The sequence below is a fragment of the Seriola aureovittata genome, chromosome 3, assembly GCF_021018895.1.
Source record: "Seriola aureovittata isolate HTS-2021-v1 ecotype China chromosome 3, ASM2101889v1, whole genome shotgun sequence".
Lineage (NCBI taxonomy): Eukaryota > Metazoa > Chordata > Actinopteri > Carangiformes > Carangidae > Seriola > Seriola aureovittata.
In genome coordinates, this window is record NC_079366.1 from 17,884,763 (window position 1) to 17,905,637 (window position 20,875).

At 42.5% G+C, this 20,875-nt stretch overlaps 1 protein-coding gene across 1 annotated transcript; it reads left to right on the top strand.

The window, feature by feature from the left end:
* The first annotated feature begins 1,532 nt into the window (after nucleotides 1-1,532).
* Nucleotides 1,533-20,396, top strand: si:dkey-117m1.4 (serine/arginine repetitive matrix protein 1). The gene is made up of 9 exons (XM_056371931.1): nucleotides 1,533-1,843; nucleotides 9,371-9,465; nucleotides 9,837-9,918; nucleotides 10,654-11,017; nucleotides 12,118-12,192; nucleotides 13,890-15,043; nucleotides 16,039-16,868; nucleotides 17,142-17,396; nucleotides 18,525-20,396. The coding sequence occupies exons 1-9, from the start codon at nucleotides 1,749-1,751 to the stop codon at nucleotides 18,776-18,778; spliced, it is 3,204 nt and encodes a 1,067-aa protein (XP_056227906.1). The 5' UTR covers nucleotides 1,533-1,748; the 3' UTR covers nucleotides 18,779-20,396.
* Nucleotides 20,397-20,875: the final 479 nt, after the last annotated feature.

Sequence of the window (20,875 nt, forward strand, 5' to 3'; positions counted from 1 at the left end):
TGAGTTCTCTGTAACCCTCCTTGAGTAGTATTAGTATTTAAGAGCAAAAACGTGGTGTGATGAGAAATTATTTTGTTTATAAAAAACATGCTTCCCTCTTCAGTTCCACCGGTATCATAATGAAACAGATTACTGGCTTGCAATATTTTGTATCAAAGATATGGCTTTATTATTGTTCTTATGGACAGTGTAACTACAGCATATTGTGATTTACTGAATGATTTTCATCCTTATAACTTTATTATAAAAATCATAAACTAAATGTGAGTAAATTAGAGGGTAGAAAGTGGCTAATCAGTGTTAGTGTTAGCCTGCTCTCCTCATTGATTAGCATTTCATTAGCTAACCCCTGGAACACAATGTAATGTACTGAATGCCATGTGGTTCCAGCAGAAACCTTATTTTTTAAATCAGGATATTTCTCACTTTGACCTGTGGTTAGTTGTATATAACTCACTGATTCTAACAATTGCGGACCAGAAAAATAACAAAATTACATATGATAAATTAACATGCAAATATGATTACTAAAATGAGTTTTAATCAGATGTTGATGGATGCTATTGTCATAGACAATGTAGTCATTGTGACACTTCTTGTTTTCAAAAAACAGATTTATCCAGACTTTTGAGATCTCCATTGAATTGTATGTTACACCAGTAAACAAATGGTTCGTCAAAAGTAAAGCTAACACTGGGATTGTTTTATGCGTCATTATAAAGGAGGGTATAAACAAAACGTATGAAGGTCTCTGTTGAAAAGCTTAATTAATAATAAATGATATTAAATCTCATGTGCAATATTGTAAAAGTGCCAAGAAGCTCTCACCAACAAACACACCAACTCAGTGGTCAGTTATCATCTGGAATATATCATATATAAAAATATATATAAATATGAATAGCTATCTGGAAGTGATGACAAATATGACACATTGCTGATAAAAGTTTATCTAGACACATATTACAGTTTGCCATTCATTGTTTAAGCTAAAATAAAGCAATTAGCAAAATTAGCAGATAGCAACAGAAGATTATGTTTCAACAAGTACATTGAAGACAGCCATATCTCATTTGCTTATTTGAACAGTCCCATTAAATTAGGTATTTTAAGACTTGGGCAGAGAAGAAACGACAGAAGACACTGATCAATGATCAATTAATCATATATTAATGCACAGATATCACATATTTTAAGAGGGGATTGTGTTAACCTGTTGCTTGAATATCAAGATGTACATATGAGTTTGTAAACAGTAGCCTACCAGAAAATGTTTCCCAGGGTACTTTAATGTTTTTCTGTTTGAAAAACAAACTTCACATGAATGTTTGTCTTCGCCACTACGTTATTTTACTAATTTCTTCTCTCAGTTAGCGAGCTAATCACTCTTCTTAGAAACGGTCTACTTTTTTTCATCTGCTCGGTGAACGCGTCCATTTCTCTGCGGGGGTGGCTACCACCATCCTATTTATTAAAAGTGACCCGCAGTTTGATGGTCATCCCTCCAAAGCTGCTCCATTTAAACACTGTGTTTTAAAAACCCCCATCGTCCGATTTTGGATGACAGAGAAGATACGATAGCCTATAGTGGGGACTATTTTATCGCCTGTCGCGCTTTCTGCACCCCTCCGCTGCGCCGCGGTGGGAGCGGCTGGAATAACCTTGGTGTGAGCCAGTTGAGCGGCTGGAGAGAAGAGCGAGAGGCTGAACAGTGCGGCGGCGGAACATCAGCAATCGCTGGCGTGAACATGGCGGAGACCGTACGCTCGCTCTTCGACTACCGGGACCCACACAGCCTGGACAGCGACGGAGAAGGCGTCAAACCGGCACCGCCACTGCGAGGGTGAGGGAGTCAATTAACCATGACTATATACAATAGTACAAAACTGTCATGATAATGTTTTCCTCTCCAATGACAGCCAGACTCGGTGGGTGTGTGCGCGCATGTATGTGTGAGGGTGTTTTTGATGGAGCTAAAGTTGTAAACATACGTTATTTGTCAAGTTTGTCAGTGAGTAAAAGTACAGTCGAAAAACATTCTGTGAGAAAGTCGCTCGTTTGTCTCATGCTAGCTTGTTTTTTCAACGTTAATTCCACCTTACAAAGCAGCTCCAAAGAGGTGTGTGCGCGCGTTCGCGTTTATGTACATGTGCGCGCGTGTGTCTGACACTGAATTCACCTATTGAATGTGTGTTTTTGAGTGACAGCGTGAACCAGATTTAACAAATACACACTATTTCTACAAGTAAAACATGTCATGTACATCGAATCAATACTTTTTCAGGCAAATCCGTAAAGCTGGAGTTTAATAACAATGGTTGGTCTTTAACTGCAAATAACAAAAGTTTTCAGGAACATAACTCAGAATGTAACTGTTCAATTTCACAAAGTTATAAAAATGTTGGAATTAATATACTGTCAAAGCCTCCCTCTCTCTCTCTCCTTTCTCTCTCTCCCTCTCTGTGTGTGTGTGTATGCGTGTGTGTGTCTGTAAGTGCGCGTTCGCGCCTGTGTGTAATGTGCGCGTGCACGTCTGTGTGGTTGTGTGAGAGAGAGACATACACACAGGGAGGGGGAGAGAGCGTGAGAGAGAAAGGAGCAGCTCTGTGTGTGTGTGTATGTGTGTGTGAGAGGGAGGGGGAGTGGTGTGTGTGAGGGGGGTTGGGGAGTGGTGTGTAACTGTGTGTGTGTGTGTGTGTGTGTGTGTGTGTGTGCTAGAGCAGAGGAAGGAGGAGGGAGTGTGTGTGTGTGTGTGTGTGTGTGTGTGTGTGTGTGTGAGAGGGATGGGAGGGGGAGAGTGTGTGCGTGACAGAGACAGACAGAGAGTGTGTGTGTGTGTGTGAGTGAGATGGGGAGAGGGAGGGGGAGAACAGTGTGTAAGGAGTGTGTGACAAAGAGAACAGGAGTGTGTGTGTAGTATTGAGTGAGTGAGTGAGTGAGTAAGTGAGTGAGTGAGTGAGTGTGTGTGTGGTTGACAGAATGAGAAAGAGTGTGTGTGTTGGGAAGAGAGGGTGTGTTTGAGGGAAGGGAAATGTGTTTTTAAATGTGTTTTTCAGAGAGTGTGTGTTTGCACGCATCCATGCCTGTTATTGTGTTTGTGAGTCTGTGTGTGTGTGTGAGAGAGAGAGAACGAAAGAGAAAAGGAGAAACTAATAGTGTGTGTGTGTTTGTGTGTGTGTGTGTGTGTGTGTGTGTGTGTGTGAGTGTGTGTGTGTGTGTGTGTGTGTGTGAAAAAGAGTGGGGAATAAAGGTGTGTTTACTGAGTGGCAGAAGAGAGACAGAGAGAGAAAGGATTGTGAGAGACTGTGAAGGACATGTGTGTGTGTGTGTGTGTGTGTGTGTGTGTGTACGTGAGAAGAAGCATATAAAAAGTGTATGTGTGTGTGTTTGTGTGTATGTGTGTGTGTGAGAGAGAGAGACAGATAGAGGGGAAGTGTGTTAGAGGCACAGGGAAGGGGAGGGGAGAGTGTATTTGCGCATACGTGTGTGTTGGGAGAGTGGGGGAGGGAATGTGAGTGTTTGTTTGTGTGTGTGTGTGTGTGAGAGAGAGAGAGAGACAGAGAGGGATGGGAGGTGTGTGTCCGTGTGTGAGAATGAAGGATTGTGTTTATGTGTAACCAAGTGGTGTGTGGGTTTCAGTGTGTTTTTTTGAAAGGATAATAATAATAAGTATGATTGGTAAAAAGAGTGTATGATGTTTTGGATTGTGTGAATTGTGTGTTGTGTGTGTGTTTGTTGTCTTAAAAGTAAACAATTTATTTTTTGGGGTGTGAGAGATGGTACTGAAGTAACAATGCAGAAAGTGGTGAAGGAAAGAGTGTGTGTCTGTCTTTAAGAAACTGAGGGATGCGTGTGTGTTTGTGACGAACAGAGATGGGGAGGTGTGTGTGTGTGTGTGTGTGTTTGTGTGTGTGTAACAGAGTGTGTATGTGTCTCAAAGAGAAGAGAGCAAGAGAAGATGGAGGGTGTGTGTTGCAGAGAGAGAGCACAGAGTGACTGAGTGTGTGTATGTGTTTAAGAGAGAGTGAGAGAGAGAGAGAGAGAGAGGAAAAGAGAAGGGAGGGTGTGTGACAGAGGGTGAGGATGTGTGTGTGTGTGTGTGTGTGTGTATGTGTGAGTGAGTGAGTGTGTGTCTGTGTGTGCAAGCTTTTGAAACAGAAGGGGAGGGTGAGTGTGTGTGTGTGTGTGTGTGTGTGTGGGTGTGTGTGTGTGTGTGTGTGTGTGTGTGGTGTGTGTGTGTGTGTGTGTGTCTTGGAAACTGAAAAAGAAGGCTTGGTAGCTAGTGCATATGCTGTGTGTGTGTCTTTGTGTGTGTCTTTTCTGTGTTTGTGTATTTGTTCTGGAAGGAGAGGTGTGTGTATGTCTGTCTGTCTGTTTCTGTCTGTCTGTCTGTGTGTGTGTGAGTGTGTGTGTGTGTGTGTGAGTGTGTGTGAGTGTGTGTTTGCTCTGCAGTCAGTAAGAAAGGGAGGGGTGTGTGTCAAGGGGGAGACAGACACAAGGTTCGTGTGTGTGTTTGCGTGTGTGTGTGTGTGGATCTGTTTGTGTGTGTGTGTGTGGCTCCTAGACAAGGGCAGTGTGTTTGTGTGTGTCATACAGAGGGAAGGAGAGAGTGTTTATGCATCTACTTTGTTTATGAAAGAGGAAAGGACAGTGTGTGTGCAAGTGTGTGTACAAGTGAGTGTGTGTGTGTGTGTGTTGTGTGTGTGTGTGTGTGTGTGTACGCATGCTCAAAGGAAAAGTATGTTTGTGTGTGTGCACACTGTGTGTGGGTGGTATGGTATATGTGAGAAGGGGGAGGGTGGATGGTGTGTGTTTGTATCTGTTTTATTATTGAGGATTCTGTGTGTGTGTATATATGTGTGTGTGTTGAAGAGAGAGAGAGAGAGAGAACGTTCTGCATGAAGGACGGAGTCTACGTGAGGCTTATTGAGTGAGTTTGTACATGTGTGTGCCGTGTGTGTGAGTGTCAGTGATTGTGTTTGTGTGTAATCCAGACGTATATGGAGTGAGCAGTAGAAACAGTTGCGTGACAGGAGGTTGTGTGTTTGTATCTGCAAGCACACGTAATATTTGTTTGTCTGTGGCTAAGAAAGAATAATGTGTTTGATGGAACATGTGTGTGTGTGTGTGTGTGTGTGTGTATGCATGCAATACAGAGGAGGAGTGAATATATTGTAGCAGATATGCAGTCTGAGAATCTGTAATGTGCAGATTGTATGCGTGCATGCTTGCCTTTGTGTGTGTGTCAGAGAGGGAAAAGTGTGTGTGTGTCAGATGGAACATGAGACTGTGGGTTTGGTTATTTGAGAGAGAGAGGGAGAGAGAAACTGAGCACTAGGGAGAGAGAGAGAGAGAGAGAGAGAGAGAGAGTGTGTGTGCGCTTGAGTGAGCTTTCCTATGTGTGTGTGCGCATGTGAGCTTTAGAGAGAGGGGGAGGGGGGGTGTGTGTACGTGCATGTGAGCTTGGCTAGAGAGAGGATATTTGTGTGTACTCTGTGTGTGTGTGTGTGTGTGTGTGTGTGTGTGTGTGTGTGAGTGTGAGAGTGAGTGTGTTTGCGTGCCTGTAAGCCTGAGAGGGAGGGGTGTGTGTGTGTGTGAGTGGCTGTTTGCGTGCCTGTGTGTGTGAGTGTGTATGTGTGTGTCTGTCTGTGTGTGTGTGAGTGTGTGTGTGTGAGTGTGTATGTGTGGTTCTGTCTGTGTGTGAGTGTGTGTGTGTGTGAGTGTGTGAGTGTGTTTGTGCATGCATATGGGCCACAGAGGGGGAGGGGTGTGTGTGTGTGTGCGTGCGTGTGTGTGTGCATGTGCGTGCACATGTGGACTCTGTGAGCTGTGTGTGTTTGTATGAGTGCTCACGCATATGTGGGTCTTGAGTATGGACTTGTTTGTGTATTTGTGCATGCATGTGGGTTGGCGGGAGGGGGCTGTGTGTGTGTGTGTGTGTGTGTGTGTGTGTGTGTGTGTGTGTGTGTGTGTGTGTGTGTGTGTGTGTTTTAGTTGGAGTGAAGAAGGGAGAGAAATGTGCAGGGAGAGAAGAATGAGAGAATCGATCAGGAGGGTGAGACAGAATGAGGCAGGAATGGAGGGAGAGATTGAGGGGTCAGCTCACTGAAGAAGTGGAGGTGAGACAGATTTGGTTGGCAAGAAAGTTCCCAGAAACTCATTGAACCAGAACTGAATACACAGACACACTCAGAAGACCCAAAATAATCCAGCAAAATATAAACTCGGAGGAAAACGGTGTTTTTCTGGGAAAAGCCGGTGACCTGTTGGGATCAAGTGTAGCTCAGGACCATTAGCTAAGCCTGTCTGTGTGAGTAATATAAGTGTGAACAACTGTTGCAGCATTGTTGTACAACTGATTCTCTAATAATATTATTTTTTTTACAGTTGGGTTGGGCAAGAAATCCAGTGCTATCGCTTACCGCCTGTCAATGGAGTTGTATTGTCACAATGTGACTGTATCATGTTACAGTTTTACAAAATCCTGTCATCCAAATTAATATCCAAATATATTGTAGATAAATGCTGATGAAATTCAAGTTTTTGTGTTACATGTTTGACAAATTTAGTTAGAAGCAATGCATGAAAGTGGAAGATGGCTCTTTGCCTTGAACACAGGCCTGATTTGACAAAATAATGTTACCTCTTACTGGGTTTTTACAGAGCTTTCAACTGCTTTTCACTTCTTAATCAGCAGATGGAGTTTGCTCAGTTGTCATCTCGTTACCTAAGCTTGTAAGGGAGTTATATTCGAAAGCTACAGTAAAAGGCTAGTAAGTGGACATTGACTTAAGATAATTTTTCCAATATAAATAAAGTATCCTTAGCCTCATTAAGCAGCCCTGTGTGTACAGGCCTAAAACTGAGCTCAGTTTCTTATATAAATCAGCAACATATTCATCAGAAAAACACAGCGTGTTTGACACCAGTGTGTGTTGCTGAGGGATGCTGGTTGCTGAGGATCTTTTCAGCACATTATCATGACTGTTGAGCCATGTGTTACATGGTGGTCATGTGATTTTTACAGCGCTGTGATAACTTCTGAAGCAAATTGTTTGATCTATGTCTTATTTGTGCTGTCAGCACTGTGATATTTTTTTGAGGTAGATCTTCTCTAACACTTTAGTATTTAAATGCTTAAGTTTTACCATGACTTATTGGTCATTTTCATGTTTGATTTTTGCGTATATTATTTTCAAAGCCAAGGCTCTGGTTTGTTGAGCAAAGCTTCTCATGAGGAGAAGAAAGATTTGCACATATGTGAACACAAATGCAGGTGCACACTCTTCTTGCACACTCTCTTAAACACTCACAGACATGCGCGCACAGTATCACGAGTCCAGATGGGAGTGGAGTGGATCAATACAAAGACAGTGGGTCTGGTTGATATCTCTGCTGAATGAGTATCTCTCCTCTCTCTGTTCTCTCTCTCTCTGTCTTTTTTTCTCTTTTGCTCCCTTTTCCTATTTTTCTCCCTCTGTTTTTTGCTGCTTCACTTTTTTTCTCTCCTATTCCCTTTTTCTTCTTTCCTTTCTTCCTTTCCTCTGGTTTTTTTTTCTCTCTCTCTCTTTTGTCTGCATGCAAACACACTCTCTCTCTCTCTCTCTCTCTCTCTCTCACTCTCTCTCAGACACACACACACACACACACACACACACACACACACACTAACACAGACAGTAATGAACACTTCAAAATCCAAAGCACGATCTTCCTATGGCCTAGTTTTAAGAGCCTCCAATGTCATGCGAGTAAAAAATAGACTGACGGAAAACAATATTGAGATCTGTGGTAACAGAACTAGCCCAGAATCAGCAGAGGCAGGATCCGTTTGGCTTTTCTGAGCGTGGTGGTTTTGGCATGGATTTAGTCTGAAGAAGATAATCTCGCTTGGCCATTCTAGGCTCACACAGGTGGCTGCGTTTGAGCTGTCTGGGGTAATGGCACACTCCTCAGTGGTGATCCAGGGGTCAGAGCACTCGACTGTTAACACTAACTAGATGGCAGACTCGTACTATGGTCAGTGTGGTCATTATTTAGAGGTTACTGCTTACATAATCATCACATCAAGCTGGACTCGGTATGTTGATTTGTCTCAATAATGTTCAAACAGAGTTTGTTGTCTGTCAGGCCCTTGAACCGTAACATTGCTGAAAGTGCTAATTTGTGTTCAAGGGAAGTTATTTTCAACTACGAAGCATTACATACTTGCAAGTTAGAAGTGAGTTTGACCTGTGGGATTTGGTTTACCTTAAGTCATAATATAGTGCTAGTGTGTTTAATTAAAGAAATGGGTTAACCAGTTCACCGTCCTTGTTGAGATTTAAATATAGGGATTTGTATTGAACCTCAATACTTTTTTGGTGCTGACCAAAATGTGTCTGTAGCGTTTTGTATCTAAACCTGAAAGCTGGTATTAAATGTCTGGTGAGTTTTACTCTTCTTTACCTATTCTTTGATCAGAAAGTTTCTGATTTAAATCACAACTTTTGATTTATTAAGTTTTTTTTATTAAGTTGTTATATGGCTGCTTGTGTTTATTAACATTTGATAAATTTATCTGAAATATAAAAAAATGTTTCGTAGAAAAAAATGTTTATATTACTCTAGGTGAGGATTTGAAAATATAAATTGGTTTTGTATCAGTGACCAGCATTAGTATCACAAATTCAAAGATTCAAAGTTGTCTTATTGTGGTATGTAGTGGCAACATTTTCTTGTGGTTCAGACACAATATACAGCCTTGAGATTGAAAAAGTTAAATGATTACTTCAATTTCTTTAAGGGTTAAGGGTTAGAAATGCACTGCAAATAATCTCCTGTGATGGTCCATAGGGGACAAAGTTCACATATGAAAATTTGACAACTCAGTAAAATAAATGTAAAAGGTTAAAATGCCTAATTACTGGGGGCGTTTTTAGCCTCTAAATGAAAACTTCTTGGGCATTTTATGAACATTCAAGCGTACTCTTGTGCTGAGCTCTCTTTAATTTCTGAAACCTTGTGTGGTGAGGAAAGATGGCAAAGTTTCAAAATCAGTATGGTCAAGGGAGCTTTGCAGAGCTTGGACTAAACTAATTCCCTTCCCATGTCAATCAGTGGAGAAAATGTCAAATCTAAACCATGCAGTAGATTTTACTCATGCCCCAGTCATAAACAGTAAAGAGCAATTTAAAAAATCAGCGTCTTGTTACTTTGTTTTTTTTTTTTTTGGTATTTCATTTGCTTATATGGGAGGGCTAAACACAGTTTCTATTGATCCATTAGGTGGCTATCAGCTTATTGATCACTCTCTGACCTGATTGATGTGAAGTTTGGCCAGTAGGCTGATTGATTAAATGATAATTGCGTGTGTGTGTGTTTTCTGCAGGCGCGGCTGTGGAAGGAAAAGGAAAGGGACACCCGTGAAAGTCTTTGTTACACACACTGAGGAGGAGAGCGTGCCTGAACACAGCTTCAGTCAAGGTGTGTGTTTGCGTGTGTTATATCTGCACGCCATATTCTCACTGCCATCAACTGTGTGTGTGTGTGTGGGTGTGTATGTGTGCGTGCGTGTGTGTGTATGTGTCTGTGTGATTGGTATGGGGGTGGAGCATATGCAAGTGAGTGTGACCTACTTTTGTGCATGTGTATGTGTGTGTGCTTGCCTATGTACGCACTGTGATGTGCACCTGTGTGTGTGCTCCAGGAGATGGGGTGATGACCTTTGTGTGTGTGTGTGTGTGTGTGTGTGTGTGTGTGTGTGTGTGTGTGTTTTTCTGTGTCTGTGTGAATGTGTTTGTGTCCCTGTATACTTGTATGTAATCCTTTTATACTGACTGTTTCTGTACTCACAGGTGATCGTAAGGAGGCAGCAGAGAATAAACGGCCCACACTGGATGGGCCTTTCTACAACACAGAGCCTGCACCTAACAACTGGTGAGTGAGGATTTGTGTGGTTTTAAATTGCTGTGATTAGAATGTAGTTTTCTTGCTGTTTGCATATTAGGTTAAACATTTTGCACCGACATCAGTGTGTATGCAGGCCTATGAATGGTTAAACGATTCCTTGAGACGTGTCTAAAGGCCACTTTACTGATCTTTACTCAGCACGCGAGAACCTTTTGTCTGAGAGAGGCACTTCTGACTCCCGGTCTTAAGGATCTGCCAACCCCATAGGTTTTCATTTTAGTTTAATAATATTTTTATTTATTTATTATTTAGTTTATTAATCAAATAATGCTTATTTTCATCAGTGTTTCATTAGCCAGTTATATCGGATCCCTCCTTTAGTCAATAAAATAGCAGGAAACTGTAATAAATCCCAATCAAAATTTCCAGATGCCAAAGTAAAGTCTTTAAATTGCTATTGTCTCATCAACTGTAAAAATAATATTTTCAGTTAATAGTGAAATAAAACAGAAAAGCAGCAAAAACTCACATTTGAGAAACAGAAATTTGATATTTTTGCTTCACAAATGATTGAGACTGTTATTCAATTATAAAAATCATTGTCAAATAATTTTCAGTCTACACGAAAACTGAATATCTTTCCTGTCCAAGAATGAAAAAAATGAATGTTGTGGGAATAGAATAGAAATAGACAAACAGAACATGTTGTCTGATGAATGCATTGATTTTTATTTCCAATCCCCCACTCTCTTCCCCTCTTAGCGGTCCATCAGAGCAGGCTCATGACAAAGTCTCCACCGGGTCCAAGACCAGCTCCTGCTCAGCCTCTACACCAGCTCCAGCCGCTTCCTCAGCGCCAACCCCAACACCGGTCCCTGCTCCTGCCCCTGCCACGGCGACTTCAGCCCATGCTCCGTCTCTGACTCCTGCGTCCACAGCTCCGGCAGCTCCGACAGCCTCTGCTCCGGCCCCAACAGCCAGCTCCTTCCCTCCATCCCCCAACTGCCGCATCCGAGAGGTCCACTGTGGCAGCCAAGTGCGGTTGGTCGTTATCGCTATCCGAGACATCACCAAGGGGGAGGAGATCACTGTGGACTACAGTCTGACAGAGTGGGGAGAGAACCTGGTCAGTGCTTTCAAAAACAGATGCAATAAAACTACACACATATGTTTCTGTTATTACACTTGAGCACATTTGAGCACATTTATTCCCTCACGGTAAACCACCCAAAATCATTTACACACTGTTAATGCTTTACACTTTGTAATTTCCCAGTTTAATTTGTCTTACCTTTGTCTAATTCTTAGCCTAACCTGAACCAAACCTAAATTTAAACTCAACTCCAAAACTCAATTTCTGATCCAATTTCTGATCCTTCAGTAGGTCAAGGCAAGGTAATTATCTCACTCTTCATTTCTATTCTTCATATTCTATTCTTCATCTATCTGTCCTTGGCTACTTGGTCCTCATAAGTATAGAAAGACACTCATACACTGTGCATATCTCTGATGACTTCAGATAGGCAACCATATGTGTATTCACACACTGTTGATCAGCTTCACACACTCACTCTAACACACACACACACACGCACACACTCACACTATCTACTGCGCACACATTCATGCTACACACACACAGCTAAGCAAGGCATGGGGTTACCATGGTGATGGCTGAGCTCCAGCTCTCTCTCTACCTATAGTGCTTTAGCAACAGTAACCATGGTTATTACATGACATCTGTTCCTTTAATGGATATCATTAGATTGGATCAATTTACTCAACAAAATTAAGATACCAGAATCTGTTTCAGGAAATTAAATTGACAAAATGGAGAAATTGACATCAGAGGTTTAAATGGGTCCAGGGTTACAGGGTAACCTATTTGAATATCTTAAGTGTTGGGGAGATGTAGTGTAAAACACACCATTTTAGGTTTCCGTTATTAGCTGATTGATTTGTTCTGTTCTTTGTATTCCAGCCTGATTGATAACCCCATGTTTATGACTGATGAGATGTTGACAGTGTTTGAAAGTATAACTTAATTCACTTCTTTTGTTTGGCTTGTTAGAGGAAGATTCAGATTCCTAATCAACCTCTGTGCTCACTACCAACTGTGGAGGGGTGTTCTCCTGCTCTCTGAGTGACGGCTTAGGCTGATTGTGATGGCAAACATTAATGAGCAGTGTGCCGGCTGTTTTAATGTGAGTGCTCTGTGTCCCACAGGGTTTCCGTGGTACTGTGTCTCCAGCGCAACACGAGTGTAACTCTGACACTGAGAATAACAACAATATCAAAAAGGTAAGACAAAAACATCACCTGTTTCCCTGAAAGCATGCAATTTTATTATTTAAAAAGTGACAAGTAGACACTGCACACTAATGTAACCCACCTTACACCTAGTTTTGTGGAAGGTATCATTTTGTATGTTCCACAATTACTTCCCTTAAAAAGGAGCTAGTTACTTTATTAAGCTTGGAATCCAAGTTTTTTGGATAAAAGTAAAAAATATAAAATTGTGAGTTCTAATTATCAGCACAAATATAAATATATCTTAAACTGACTGCAATCAATATAATTATGATTACAGCGTATCAAATGACAATGTGTAACGTGAAAGGGATCATTTGTAATGAACTTTCGAAGAATTATCATCTGAATCCGCTGCTCCCTTTAGCTTTATGAAGCTTTGTAGTGAGTTTCATCTCATTGTTTAGCTGCCCGGCCCACAACTTTACTGTTTTGGTTCACTCTCACCGCTGTCAAAACTTTGTTTTTGGCTGCAGCAGGCAGCTGTTTTCTGTGGAAAAGCAATAAAAACCTACCGTACTCTACCTGCTCAGCACCAAACAGCAGACAGACTGGTTGGTGAAAAATACTGGAATATTTACTAGATATTTCCCTCAGGAATTAGCAAAGATCATAAAAAACAAAGTTAATATTGGAATTAGAGTCACATGGTGGCCAGAAACATGAACTCCAAATGAATGATAATGTTGCTGTGTCACTGTTGGATGTGTAAACAGGAATCTCTCTGCTTACAAGTTACCTGCAAACTTATAACTGAAAATGCGATAGTAATGTCATTATTGTGTTCACACAATTAGTAATTGCATATTTAAGACAAAGTTTTCCCAAAATTCAACCTTACGAATTTGGCAACGTGATCTTCATTAGAATTTAAACTAAAGCTGCACATCTCAGGTTGTTGATGTGGTTGTGAAGCACTGCTGCGCCTGCAGGGTGACACCTGTATAGATGTGGGTGGACAGCATGATGTGGGACTCAACATAATCATTATCATAAAGTCTTCCTCCCCCTCCTCTGGATAACTGTTTGATTACGTGTGTTAAGATGTCATCGAGTTTAAGTCCTTCAAAGTAAAACAACATTAGTACATTAACCTGCTTATGCTTAGTGTCAGACTGCTGTCTGTTGTCTCTCTGCCTCCTGTCACACACTATATGTTGTGAAAGGGAAATCACGCATGTGCAGACAATTCACTGTTGATTCTTTTGCCAGTGATGGTCACCCTTTGCTTATTGCTTTGGAACTTAATGACACTCCTGACTGAGAATCTAATTAGACTGACAAAAGTTAAATATGCTCATGAACTAAAGTCAACATTGACGTTAATTATAGTAAACTATAATAAACTAACTTACAGTGCAGAAAACAAAGTAATGAGTTTGAAAAAAATAACTAAAAAGCGAAATCATTATTTCCATGGTGCTCAAACTGGGGGCTGAGGTGTTGCAGAGGGGTGCCAGAAGGGACTAGGGGAAAATATGGAGAACTTCTGAAGTGGAATTAATCTGATTCATCAAAGAGCAAAAACCAAACAAGAGTGGTCTTATTCTGGCAAGGCCATCAAGATCCAGGTTAGAAAGATTTATTCGGACAGCAAAACGACACATTAAGTACAAGTAACAAGTGATTGCTGTCGGGCAAAAATGTCAAAAATCAAATCCCATGATGTGTCTCCCCCTCACTTGCAGGAGGATGAGCCCCTCTCTCTGACAGCCCAGCAGCGGCAGCAACAGCAGCAGCAACAGCAGCAGCAGGAGTACGTCACCCCCTCTTGGTCCCTCTCCCCCTCCTCCTCCCCCATCTCCCACTCTGATGCCAGTGATTCAGATGCCGGGGATGAGGACAACACCAGCCCCCGAGGGCGTGCACTACGTCGCCGCAAGAAACGTCGTGGCACTCCTTCAAAGAAAAAGACCCCCCATCGGATCCCACCTGGGCGGCCACCACCGGTCTCCCCTGCCAGCGTTCCTCATCACAACCGTCCGCTCCCTTCATTCCACCCTCCCGCACAGTCCTCCCCTCCCTGCTCGTCTTCTTCCACTTCAACTAAGCCTTTGTTCAAAGCTCCAGCTCCTTTGGGCTCCAACAGCACGAGCAACATCAACGCAGGCGTCCCCAGAGGAGGAGTGTCCATAGACTCCATGCGACAAACATGCGAGTACTGTGGACGCCATTTCCGCTCCCTGGGACGCCACTTAGACAAACACCACGCCCACCAACCAGAGGTGTGCTCTGCCCTTGTTGAGCGCTACACACAGATGCCCCGCCTGCATGCACAAAACACAAATCCGACTACAACTCACACCACACACACTCAGCAGCACTCGAGGTCGTCACAGGTCTCGATACAGAGCCGCAGTTCTGATCTTCCACAGAGTGGCGTCCAGGACCTCTCTATGTCTCCACCCAGTCTCACAGCAGCCAACCAATCCCCCGCCTCCTCTGGAAGGAACTCCACCCCACCTGTGCTGAGTCCTCCACGAGGACAGAATGCAGTGCCGGTGTCTGTCTTAAAGAGGAGCCCACCCCCTGTGGCTGTGTCGCAGTCCAGGAAGGGAGCAATGAGGAGGCTTAAGAAAGACAGACAGGAGGAGGAGGACGATGATGAGGAGGACGAAGATGAAGAAGATGTGGAGGTTGTGGAGGTAAAGAGGCCCAAAGAAGAGGAGGATGTAGAGGTGGTGTGTCCTCAGTCCTTCAGCAGCAAGTCGGCCAAAGAGATGGAGCCACCAAAAGAAGAGGAAGATGAGGAGGATGAGGAAGAAGAGGAAGAGGAGGAGAATGGAGTGATGGAGGTGGAGGATGAAAGTGGGACAGAGGATAAGGACAAAGACTTGCTGAGGTAACATGAGGTCTTTGTCTGCTTTGTGAGCAAATTTGTGAGACTGTGAGTGTGAACCATGTGGAACAGGTGTTTCTTTTTGTTTGATAATTCTTCAACACAAATTAATCATTTGTATCCTGCAATTACTTCATATGTTCTCTGATCTCTACTTCATACATTACTGCATAAAAATTACTGAGAGACGCCAAAGATAACACAACATCGTGTTCACAGCTAAACCCTGAGTTTTAGTCTATTTCCTGACAATTATCAATGCTTTAAGCAAACTGCTGAAACGATGCATCATCAAAATGGTATGGGAACAGAGTGTTGATAAGGGCAATTAGTGTGCTAACTTTACACTTTGAATTTGAGGAAATTAGTTCAATGGTTATTTTGGCACCTTTGCCACCTAGACACAGTAATCTGTAACTTAACCTCCTGCTGCTTCAATAACTTAACACACAACTCAAACACATGCTCACAGTGTATGAATTACTAAATCGCTGGAACAAATTAGTGCTGCAAAGAGTCATTGATTAAGCGATTACTAAATTGACTGAAAATAAATAACCAACTACATGGACAAACATTGGTTGGTTACAGCCTCTCAAATGTGAGGATTTGATGCTTTTCATTGTCATGCATGACAGTAAACTGAATATCTTCAGGTTTTGGACTGTTGGTCCGACAAAATAACACATTTGAAAATGTCAGATTGGGCTGTGGGAAATTGTAACAGTATTTTTCTCTATTGTCTGACATTTTATAGACAAAACAATTAATTTAGATTAATCAAATCATGAAAATAATTGTTATTTGCAGCTCTAAGAGGAAAAACTAATTTATGCACATTAATAATCTCAAAGTTCACCAGTGGTACCTGCCTGGCTCTGTAGTAACATGCCAGTGGGTTATAAAAGATACTCTAACAAACAACGCATGAAGTCCTTGTAAGGTAAATGAAACTATTAAAATAATGAACTAATCACTCACTGTCTCTCTATTTTCAGTAGTTCGGGGCGTCACCACATGCTGCCTCTGCTCTCGTCCTTGTCCTCTCTGGTGCTGTACCTTCGACGGCTGCAGCACTCAGCCTTCCTGTCCCTTTCTCGGCAGCTGCAGTCAGCCGAGGCCTGGCGCCTTCTCTGCCACTCCAGCTTGGCTCTCCTAATCCTGTACAACCGGCGACGTGAGTGTGAGGTCTCCAAGCTGTCCATTGCTGAATATCGGGCCCGTGTCACTCCCCAGTGTCCTGTTCCTGTCCCACCTGGCGCCCCTCCAGCTCTCACCCCACTGGAGGCCTCTCTGTCCCCCTTTGAGCGCCTGGTGCTTCCTCATCTCCCGAGAGTTGGGGTCCAGGGTAAGCGTGGACGCGTCCAGCCCCTCATCCTCCCCCCTCACTGCGAGCCATGCCTGGAGCTGCTACTGCAGACACGGCAGGATGTAGGAGTTGACCCCGCAAACCCATATGTCTTCGCCAGGCCCTACCACTCCCCTGCCACACCACTGCGAGGCACTGATCTCCTCCGGAGCCTGGCCCGCTCCAGTGGTACCCGCAATCCCCGTGCCCTGACCCAGACCAGGGTACGGCGCCAGGTAGCAATTCTAACCCAGCTGCTGCTTCTGGGAGAAGGAGAGGAACCTGGGCAGCCAGGAGGCAGCGCTGTGGAGAGGCTGGAGCACTTCCTTGAAAGGGAGTACCATGTGACACAGAACTGTGCTGGAATTGGCCAAGACCCAGGCCTGATGGGCAGAGTGGGCCGAGTCGTGCTTTGTGGAGAGAGGGACGGAGTGCTGTTCAGAGGAATGAGCCTGAACCACATCTGCCTGGAACTGGATGGTGAGGTGGATGGATGGCTGAACGAATGAGTGGGCCTGATGTTTTGTTCTGTTGTCCAAGACAAGCTGTATCTTCCCTTCCTCAATGATGTCAAACAAACCCTGGCTGGAGAAGGATTATAACCCTCCTTCCAGTTTCTCTGTATGTGTGTGTGAATGGAGTTTTATTGGGAACATGGAGATTAGTAACAGATGAGACAAATGAAGTTCTGCTTTTGCTTTCCACTCCTTTCTTAACCTGTTGCCAACCTTTCCTCCCCCTCCCTCTCTCCAGTTATGTCAGGAAACTCTGCAGACTCATACTCAGAAGGAGAGTCTGAAGGGGAGCAGGTGAAGGAGAAGCCAGAGGTGCCCGCTCTTGCTCCTGCTCCTGCTCCGAACCCTACACCTACCCTGCTGTATGTCAGGAAGGGCAAGAACAACGGGCGGGTGGGACGACCAAAGAAGCTCAAAAACACCCAGCCACCCCCTCTGCCTCCTCCACCTCCACCCGCAAACCGCAGGAGAGGCTCAGGTCAGCCCAAATCAGGTTTGTTTGGGTTTCAAATAAAAGTGTACCAAAAGGAAACACAGAGCTGCAGGAAGCAAATTGTAGGAAAACAACAAAATAAATGAAGAAAAATGTGCAGGTGAGATTAAAAGACATTGCAGTGCAAAGGTAAAAACAAAGAAAATTAGATTAAAAGAAAGAATGAAATGATGAAATGAAAAACAAAAACACAACAATAATAACATACTGAAGAGAAAACAAACATACTTTAACAAATGAGAAAAAACACAAAGAAAAATAAGCAGAGCACACTTAGTTGTCTCCCTGGCTTTTTCTGTGTGTACAAGCTGAGACGTGAAGGTAAAGAGAGGTGGAAAATTACAACAAAGGCAATTCAAGCTCTTTGGTTCGTCAGACAGACTCCTGGTCAGTATTTTAAGGATGAAGCACAAGGTGTACCGTAACATGTTTATCCCAGCAAGGAGGTTCACTGGTGGACTTGCAGGAAATGCACACTGTCGCAAACACATACAACAGACACAAAATAATATGTACAAGCTCAGAATTTCCCATTTAACAAAAATGTCTATCTGCTGCATCCACTGATCTCATTCTGCCATGTTAGTTGTTGAGTGATGTAGATTGATTTGCAAATGTTACTGTCATGGTCTGGATCCTCTGCTTATCATGAAACATTATGTTGGGAGATGCAAACTATTCTTTATAGATCAGGACATTTTTGATGTACGGTGATTTCAGTTTCTTATTAATTGTAAATCTGAGAAATTAAAAAAGTAAGGGATATACGTTAATGAACTGAGAAATGCTAGGGACTTAGTACTTGATTGAAAGTGACCTAGATCTGATTGGAGGTGGCCTAGATCTTCCTCAGTCAGAGTCAAACTGTGTTCTAACAGTGTCATTTAAACATCAACATTATGAGAAACTCAAATGCCTAATTCTAATAGTAATATTATAGCTGTATTGCTTTCTAACTATGGGGCTGATGTAGCTGCCAAAACCATAAAGCATTGATACATTTTCTGCCTTGGAAATGGAACTTGCGAATGGTTTGGGTCCTACTGGAGGTTTCACCAGCCTCATGCTGAAGAGAAGCTGCTAAAAGACATGTAATCTGTAACTCTATTCATCTCTCCTCTCTTGTAGGAAAGCGAGGCGTTCTGAAGCGACCCTGGTCAGAGGCGGAGCGTGCAGCAGTCGAGGAGCACCTAACCCGAAACATCACAGAGCTCAGAGTCCCTGCCAAAGCTGACTGTGAGCGCTGCCTGCAGCAGTGTCCCCTGCTGGTCAGCAACCATCGCGACTGGCGAGCCATCAAGTTCTACTGCCACAACCGCATTCAGCTGTTGAAGAAAAACCAGCGGCGTGAAAACGAACCACAGCCCCTCACTGTCTGTTGAGAGGGGGAAGTGTTCGAGGGAGGGAGGGAGGGGGACTGGAAGAGGGACGTCTGTGGAGCAGCTGATCAGAGCAGATTCTCAAATGGTACCCTGCTGCCCAGGAAATGCACTAATTTTGAGAGGACGGTCATAAATTTGTTTGTTTTTGACATGGCTTCTAATTTGACAACTTTTTATTTTGAGCCAAACAGGAACAGAAATTTCAATTCACTATTTCGCTGCTCTACTTTAAGGTCTTAAAAAAATGACACTAGAGTCTTTATGGTGCTCCTGTTTTAAGGGTTACAGCGCAAGTCTTGTCAAAAGCAGTGCACTTGGATGGGTGCCGTTTGAGACATGCCTTGGGGGACTTCGGAGACCATGGCACTGGCCGCAGCCTGTGTTGTGTTGTATATGGTTATGTTTTTCTCCTTCCATAACAGATACACTAAACTGAAGTGTAAACAAGGGAGGCAACTGAGCCCTACAGTGTTGTTATATGAACGTCGTGAAGTAGCATTAGTGTTTTATGCACTTGGAGACGTTAATAGGACAAATGGCCTGTGCCTGGGCCACACTTTTCTTAATAGTGGCTTGATAATTAGAGTAGGCCTAACTAACGCTAACCTAGAAGAATAGCCTCAAACAAGCTAGTTCCTCTTTTCATACAGCTGACTGTGCAGTTCTGACTTTGGTTTCAATATATTTGGACCTTAATTTACATATAAGGTACTAGATGAGGAATGAGTTACGCTTTTGCAGTTACTATGAAGTTTGTTTGTTTTTTACACATTACGATAATTTGTTTTTGAGTTGTGGGTTTCATGACAGAAACAATTAAATGGCATCAGAATGTTATGAAGTTACTTTTGAATACCTAAGATGGTTAGTTATACTACAATGTCCAAGAAACATACTCTAAGAACTGTCCTCGTTCTTTTTCCCATAAACAGACACTCAAGATGTCGACAGCTACCATTTCTCCCTGAGGAACAGTATGTTCATGTTTCCTATTGTTTGTTGTTTTTTCTGCCTGTTGCACATTTGTTGTTCAGAGAAGTAAAAAAAGGTGCTATAGGCCAATAAGCTGGATATCACTTTATATGTGGAGAGGAGATTTGCCATGGTTGTGTTCAAAGTTTCTTAAAAAAGTGGGCATTTATCTGAGAAGTGATTGTTATGTGTCGCCACGTTTGTTGCATTGTCTGTTTCGTCTTCCCCAATGGCTAGAGCTCCTTGTGTCCTTTCCCAGCCACACTACATGGTTTGCAGCTCGACCAGATTTTTGGTTTCTCTTCAGTGTTTCTGGAAATCTGCGTCCATTGGACTAAAACCTCCATGAAACCTCAAGACAGATACTTGAAGTTATTTAAACCTTTTGCAGAATCTTTATGTTCTTTCTTGCTCTAGCCTTGCCAGTTACATTGTACATAACAAATATATTATCATTATGCTAACTGGTTGTTTGTGCTAGACTATATGTAGCTTTTTTTTCCATTTCTGAGTTATTGCTATCTGTACATAAGCCTGTTTGTAAATACTCCTCAGAGAAACAAAGAAAAAACACAATGTATGACATGCCTTGGTTATTGTGTTATGTTTTTTCTTTTTTTATAAGTCTTATAAAAATTTAAAGCTCTATGTTTTGTGCTGTGGTTATTTATTTCAGTGCCTTCTTTTGCCAAAAGTGAATTGTTTTTCTTTTTGGTGAAAATATCCCAGGGATTTGGAAGTCATAACTTAAATGTAAAACGCTTATATTATTGTAAAATGTGTTGCAAGTTATGTAATTGAGTCCAGTATTTACAACTTTGTATCCCACTTGCAGTTCAGCATTAAAGCCACTAGATGGCTGTGTTGGTTCATAAACCCTTAACGGTTCTGAGAAAGCAGTGCGAGGAATAGTTCTGAGAATACCAGTAGATTTCCAGGTAAAAGAAAGAAAATGTTCTCCTGAATGTGAAACTGTTGAGTGGATGTGTGTGTATTGATAGTCTGACTCATCTATGGATGCCTGAGAAAGCAGCACAACTATTTTATGATTATATTTCTTAGTTGACTGTTGGTGCTCTATACCTATAATTAATTGTCTACGCTTTCAATATGGGACTTCTCAAA

Bases quoted from the DNA above. Each gene is read 5' to 3' on its own strand.
- si:dkey-117m1.4 (XM_056371931.1), top strand. From the start codon at position 1,749: ATGGCGGAGACCGTACGCTCGCTCTTCGACTACCGGGACCCACACAGC. The intron at 9,466-9,836 runs GTGTGTGTTTGC...CTGTACTCACAG, and splicing joins TGAACACAGCTTCAGTCAAG to GTGATCGTAAGGAGGCAGCA. The intron at 15,044-16,038 runs GTAACATGAGGT...CTCTATTTTCAG, and splicing joins AAGGACAAAGACTTGCTGAG to TAGTTCGGGGCGTCACCACA.